This window comes from Triticum dicoccoides, chromosome 6B (assembly GCF_002162155.2).
Source record: "Triticum dicoccoides isolate Atlit2015 ecotype Zavitan chromosome 6B, WEW_v2.0, whole genome shotgun sequence".
NCBI classification, from domain to species: Eukaryota; Viridiplantae; Streptophyta; class Magnoliopsida; order Poales; family Poaceae; genus Triticum; species Triticum dicoccoides.
Window position 1 is genome coordinate 282,654,370 of NC_041391.1, and position 7,200 is coordinate 282,661,569.

A 7,200-nucleotide genomic window follows, 5' to 3' on the forward strand; every position below is an offset into this window, starting at 1 on the left:
TGTTCATCCAGAGGCAGCATCGATCGGCTTCAGTTAGCAGCAGTAGCAAAGAAATCGCTCGATCGGGTTCAGTTAATAGCCATCGATCGATCGCTCGGGTTCAGTAACGCGTAGCCTGCAGTGCAATCGCTCAGGTTCAGTTAGAGCCCAACGCCTCGCTTGGGTTCAGTTAGAGCCAATGCCTCGCACACATGCATGTACGTGTACGAGAGAAACGCGCAACGCTCGGCCCTCGACCTCCCACCGTAACCGGGAACTCGCCGAAAATTTCCTCGCCCTCGCTTCTACCACGGTTTTTTCCGTCATGGACGGCCCAAAGAATGTCATGCAGCTGCGTCTCCGGCCCGCCCAGGACGAAAAGCCCATTTTCCGTCATGATTTTTTGTCATAGAAGTAGGAGCCCACCACATCTATGATGATATCGGGTTTTGTCACAATTATTGTCATAGAAGTGTCATAAGTATGACAGAAAAAATTTCGTTCGGCCCAAAATGTCACGGATGCGTCTTTTTTTGTAGTGGACTTTCTCACCCGTAGTCATGCTTAAGTCTGTCCGAATCATGTTAGCAATTGCAGCATTTTATGATTGTGAAATCTGGCAAATGGACGTCAAAACTGCATTCCTTAATGGGTTTCTTAAAGAAGACTTGTATATGATGCAACCAGAAGGTTTTGTCGATCCTAAAGGTGTTGACGAAGTGTGCAAGCTCTAGCAATCCATCTATGGACTGGTGCAAGCATCTCGGAGTTGGAATATACGCTTTGATGAGGTGATCAAAGCATGTGGTTTTATACAGACTTATGGTGAAGCCTGTATTTACAAGAAAATGAGTGGGAGCTCTGTAGCATTTCTGATATTATATGTGGATGACATATTGTTGATTAGAAATGATATGGAATTTCTGGATAGCATAAAAGGATACTTGAATAAGAATTTTTCAATGAAAGACCTCGGTGAAGCTGCTTATATATTGGGCATCAAGATCTATAGGGATAGATCAAGACGCTTAATAGGACTTTCACAAAGCACATACCTTGACAAGGTTCTGAAGAAGTTCAAAATGGAACCATCAAAGAAAGGGTTCTTGCATGTGTTGCAAGGTGTGAAATTGAGTCAGACTCAAAGCCCGACCACGGCAGAAGATAGAGAGAAAATGAAAGTCATTCCTTATGCCTCAGCCATAGGTTCTATCATGTATGACATGTTGTGTACTAGACCTGATGTGTGCCTTCCCATAAGTTTGGCAGGGAGGTCCAAAGTAATCCAGGAGTGGATCACTGGACATCATTCAAGAACATCCTAAAGTACCTGAAAAGGACCAAGGATATGTTTCTCATTTATGGAGATGACGAAGAGCTCGTCATAAATGGTTATGTCGATGCTAGCTTCGACACTGATCCGGATGACCCTAAATCACAAACCGGATACATATTTATATTGAATGGTGGAGCTGTCAGTTGGTGTAGTTCCAAGCAGAGTGTCGTGGCGGGATCTACGTGTGAAGCAGAGTACATAGCTGCTTCGGAAGCAGCGCATGAAGGAGTCTGAATGAAGGAGTTCATATCTGATCTAGGTGTAATACCCAGTGCATCGAGTCCAATGAAAATATTTTGTAACAACACTGGAGCAATTGCCTTTGCAAGGGAATCCAATTTTCACAAGAGAACCAAACACATCAAGAGACGCTTCAACTCCATTCGTGAAAAGGCCAAGGATGGTGACATAAAAATTTGCAAAATACATACAGATATGAATATAACAAACTCGTTGACTAAACCTCTTCCGCGGGCAAAACATGATCAGCACCAAGACTCCATGGGTGTTAGATTCATTACTATGTAATCTAGATTATTGACTCTAGTGCAAGTGGGAGACTTATGGAAATATGACCTAGACGCAAAAATAAAGTTGTTATTATTATATTTCCTTATTCATGATAAAGGTTTATTATTCATGCTAGAATTGTATTGATCGAAAACTTAAATACACGTGTGAATACATAAACAAATACCATGTCCCTAGTGAGCCTCTACTAGACAAGCTCGTTGATCAAAGATGGTTAAGGTTTCCTAACCATAGACATGTGTTGTCACTTGATAATGGGATCAAATCATTAGGAGAATGATGTGATGGACAAACCCATCCGTTAGCTTAGCATATGATCGTTCAGTTTATTGCTATTGCTTTCTTAATGTCAAATACATATCCCTTCGACCATGAGATAATGCAACTCTCGGATACCAGAGGAATACCTTGTGTGCTATCAAACTTTACAATGTAACTGGGTGATCATAAAGATGCTCTACAGGTATCTCCAAAGGTGTCTGTTGAGTTGGCATGGATCGAGATTGGGATTTGTCACTTTGTGTATCGGAGAGGTATCTCTGGGCCCTCTCGGTAATATACATCACAAGAAGCTTGCAAGCAAAGTGACTAAGGAGTTAGTTATGAGATGATGTATTATGGAACGAGTAAAGAGACTTGCCGGTAATGAGATTGAAATAGGTATGAAGATACCGACGATCGAATCTCGGGCAAGTAACATGCCGGCAGACAAAGGGAATTGCGTATGTTGTCAAAAAGGTTCGACTGATATAGATCTTCATAGAATATGTAGGAACCAATATGGGCATCCGGGTTCCGCTATTGGTTATTGACCGGAGAGGCGTCTCGGTCATGTGTACATCATTCTCGTCCGCACGCTTAACGTTTGTTGATGAAATAGTATTATATGAGTTATGTGAGTTGATGACCGAATGTTGTTCGGAGTCCCGGATGAGATCACGGACATGACGAGGAGCTCCAGAATGGTCTGGAGGTATAGATTGATATATAGGACGATGTTATTTGGTCACCAGAAAGGTTTCAGGATGTACAGGGTATTCATCGGACTGCCAGAAGGGGTTTCTGGAGAGCTACGGGGAGTATATGGGCCTAAGGGGCCAAGGGGAGGCACACACCAGCCAACAAGGGGCTGACACGCCTTGTCCCTGGCTGCCGGCCCTAGGTAAGGAAAGGGGGAGGACTAGCCCCTCCTGCCTTCCCCTCCACATGGGAGAAAGGAAAGGGGGAGGGTGCCACCCCCTCCTGCCTCCCCCCCTCCCGCACGCCTAAGAAGGCAAGGGGGCGGCTAGGGCAGGGGCCAAGGGTGGTCACCGGCCCCCTTGGGGGAACCCCAGGCTGTCTTGCCTCCTCCCCCACCTGTGTGTGTGTGTGTGGAGGGAGAGGGGCAACACACACCACGATCCACAAGCCGTGTGTGACGCCCCTCTCCCTCTAGTTCATCATCGGTCATATTTTCGTAGTGCTCCACGAAGCCCTGCGGAGATAGTTGCATCACCACCGTCACCACGCCGTCGTGCTGCCGGAACTCATCTACTACTTCGCCCGTCTTGCTGGATCAAGAACATGAGGATGTCATCAAGCTAAACGTGTGCTGAACGCGGAGGTGACGTACGTTTGGTACTTCATCGGGCGGATCGTGAAACGACTACATCAACCGCATCGATAAACGCTTCCGCTTAACGATCTACGAGGGTATATAGACACACTGTCCCCTCTCGTAGCTATGCCTCTCCATGGATAGATATTGCGTGTACGTAGATTTTTCTTTTGTTTTTCATGCAACGTTCCCCAACAGGTCCGTGGTAAACTATTCACGCATCATCAGAACAGCAACAAGGTTGGTGTAGAGGCCCTCCGTGATCGAATCCCCCTCTGGTAGATTGCCAGAAAAGGCCCCAAGATGGGATCTCACGAGAACAGAAGATTGTGGCCGCGGAAAAGTATTTTTTGTGTGCCCCCTGGTGCATGGAGAATATTTGGGTATTTATAGAGCTAGAATTAGGGTAAAGGGGGCTACGAGGGGCCCACAAGCTTGCAGGCACCCCCTTGGGCACGTCTTGTGAGCTTGTGGCCCACTCGTGGCTCTCCTGGCCTCCTCCCGAAGCTTCATGGTTGTCTTCTGGTCCAAGAAAAATCCTCAAAAAATTTCATTCCCTTTGGTATTGATTTTTTGTAAAAAAACAAAAAAAAAGGAAAAAACAACAACTGACACTAGGCACTACGTTAATAGGTTAGTTCCAAAAAAATGATACAAAATAGCATATTAATGCATATATAACATCCAAGATGAATAATATAATAGCATGGAACAATCAAAAATTATAAATACGTTGAAGACGTATCAGTAAGCCATATCTTGTGCAGTGCATTTTCAGACATCAAGGTTATGGCGGGCTGACACAAGCTTGGCATTCTTCAGAGAGCTTCTCCAACCCTGCCCCAAAGTGATGCATGTGTCTACAAATTTAAAAATGGAAGCTATGATCCGGAGCATGGGCAGGATCGGGACCTTTCGGCTGCAGTTCGAGGATGTCTCCCGCCCTGTGATTCTTAGAAACAAGTTCAAGCAGTTCGGGAAGTTCACATGCTTGTCAGGCTGGCGATCGAGGGCATCTTCCAACAGCTTTGGCTATAGGAGGCCACCCCGAGCAATCTCTTCAACCTCGTCGCCCGCCTCCAAGGGACACCTCTCTGGATTGGCACCTAGAAGGTGTTTGCTGCCCGGGAAAGAGTGCGCCAAGCATGGGCAATGCTCCAAGCCCACTACCCCGCGCTCATCCGCCCTATTGCGGAGGCCGGCCCCTTGGGTCCCGACAGAAACTGGGTAACACCGGAGAATTACTTCGACGTCGCGATGGAGTGCGCCCGGCTAACCTAGCAGGACTGCCTTCTGAATAGATAATAGAATAGATATGAGTAGTAGCGCGACCTCGGAATGTCGAGGAAGTGCTATAAAAAGATTAAGCGTTAACTACTATAGTTTATTTTGGATGCTAAAGACGAGTTTGGTCCTAAAATAGTTGTAGTTTTGTCGCGCTTTAACTTTACCTGCCTCCGATCTCGAACAGTGTGTGGGCCAGCTTTCGGTGTCAAACCTGTTGGCAAGGCATTGAGGAGTGCTTTAATGACCAACTTAGCCAGACTAGCAGAAACTATGGGCAAACAGAGTAGCAAGGCAACCTGGCTATTAGCCAAAAGACACAAGTCGAAGACCGTAGCAAAGAAAAATGCAACAAACCGAGTATATATTTTCTTAATAGACTAGTTAGATTTTAGAAATCTGAACTTCTGAAAAGAAATGCACATTTGTATAAGAACCGAGGACGTAGTACATAAATAAATGCTTCTAAGCATCATTCGCAAATTGGTCCAGGAAAGTCCCCAGATTATGTCCGGATGAGCCGCCGTCTGCAATCGCTTCCTGCAACTTCGCCTTCCACGCCGCCGAGCTCGCCCGTATGGCCGCGCCCTCCTCCGTGTCACCCATGATGATCTCCATGCACCTCGCCAGCTCATCCGCTTCCAGAACCCTATCAGCGTCGGTCGCGGCGCGCACGCCGATGCCCCACTGGACGACCAGGCGCGCGTTCGTGTCCTGGTCGGACCACTGCGGCACGGCGACCACCGACGCGCCGCACGCCACGCTCTCCAGCGTCGAGTTCCAGCCGCAGTGTGTCACGAAGCACCCGACGGCCGGATGCGACAGCACCTGCACCTGGTCGCACCACCCAACCACCATGCCCCGCATGTCGCCGACGTCGTCGAAGCCATCGTCTCTGTTGTTCTTTCGCACCACCCACAGGTACGGGCGGCCGCTCGCGGCGAGGCCTCGCTTCAGCTCGTCCTTCTGTCGCTTGCTCACCGCCGACATGCTCCCGAACGACACGTACACCACCGACCGTGCTGGCTGTGTGTCCAGCCACTCCATGTAGCCTTTCTCGTCGTGTTCAAAGAGATCTCCTACTGCGGTGGCAGTGCCGCCGCCGCCCTCGGTGAAGAGCGACACCACGGCTGGCCCGACGGGGAACACGTCCAACTCAGGGACAGATGTGAGAGCACCGGCCTCTAATTCTTCCACGGTGTTCACTAGCACCATGGCTTGCCTTCCTTCAGTGCTGCTGCTACTGTCGACGTCCAGGTCCAGCTGGTGGAACGTCCTGCGGATGTCCCCGAACGCCGCGACTATCCTGCCGTCCGTAAGGTTGGTGAAGAAGCTCGGGAGGTCACGGATCGCCATCGGCGGGAGGCCCGGCATAGACACCGTGAACCCCGGCTCGGCAGCATGCTCCGTCACGAGCCTCTCGTACCCATGGAAGTAGTGATAGTACACGGCCAGCATCGTGGCCGGCTGGATCCAGTAGAGCGCCCGGGGCACGCCGCGCTCACGGGCGACCTCGGCGGCCCACCACATGAGCATGGCGTACAGGACGCACGTGACGGGCCGGCCCCGCGCCGCGAGGCGGTCCAGCACCGCCGAGAAGGTCTCGCGGCCTACGCGGCCGAACACCTCCGCGTATCTCTGCACTTCGTCCCCGTCGCCAGCCAAGAGGCTAAAGCCGTGGTCGTAGCCGTCCGAGTAGGGGATGTAGGAGATAGCACCGTCGTGGACCTCTTCGTCGGGGGACGCGAGCGAGGGGAACATGCGACGGTGCGCGGACACGGCAGCCGAGAGCGTGACCCGCGCGCCCGGTGCGGCCCGCGCGAGGCGCTCCGCCAGAGCGCGCGCCGGGTTGATGTGGCCCTGGCCCGGGAACGCGACGACCAGGAAGTGCTGCGGCGCCATGGAGGACGATGGATGGCCGTGGACTTTCTCCTCGTCAACCTATGCCACCCGCTGGCTGCTCGAAGCACGCAGCGCCGCTGGAGTTTGTAATAGAGTGAGGCTTGGCTTGGTTTGGCGCGAGGCGGCCGTCTCACGATGGAAATTCTCTCGCGACAGATGCTGTACTCTATAGGATAAGTACGGCGAGCTACAGCACGGTGTAAATTGTAATTGTGGTGATGTCATGGCTTGCGGCTGCGATGATTGACTCGTTGCCGTAGGAATGTTGGATGGGATAGGTATGCTTCACCTGCTCCGGGAATGCTACATATATTAGCCGCGAGCCACACGAGACGCGCCGTGGTTACTTGGAAATTCGTAGCATCTAAGGCTAGTCAAGTCACAGTGTGAGTAACTTAGCTAGTGACATAGCCCACCTCAAGAAAATTTGCTTATGCGGCATTTAGTTAATGATGAGAAGTGGTAACATAATATGTTACTATAACATAGCGTTTCCCAATACAATATGAGTCTACAAGCTAATAAATGAAGTCCTCTATGACACTACTACTATGTTATTTTGCACTAAAAA

The 7,200-nt window shown here is 49.9% G+C and overlaps 1 protein-coding gene across 1 annotated transcript; it reads right to left on the reverse strand.

Annotated features, from left to right (window-relative positions):
* Window positions 1-5,109: 5,109 nt before the first annotated feature.
* LOC119325489 (cyanidin 3-O-rutinoside 5-O-glucosyltransferase-like) lies at window positions 5,110-6,712 on the reverse strand. Its single transcript, XM_037599230.1, has one exon. The coding sequence runs from the start codon at window positions 6,627-6,629 to the stop codon at window positions 5,193-5,195; it is 1,437 nt and encodes a 478-aa protein (XP_037455127.1). The 5' UTR covers window positions 6,630-6,712; the 3' UTR covers window positions 5,110-5,192.
* Window positions 6,713-7,200: the final 488 nt, after the last annotated feature.

Coding starts and splice junctions, on each gene's coding strand:
- LOC119325489 (XM_037599230.1), bottom strand. CDS start 6,629: ATGGCGCCGCAGCACTTCCTGGTCGTCGCGTTCCCGGGCCAGGGCCAC.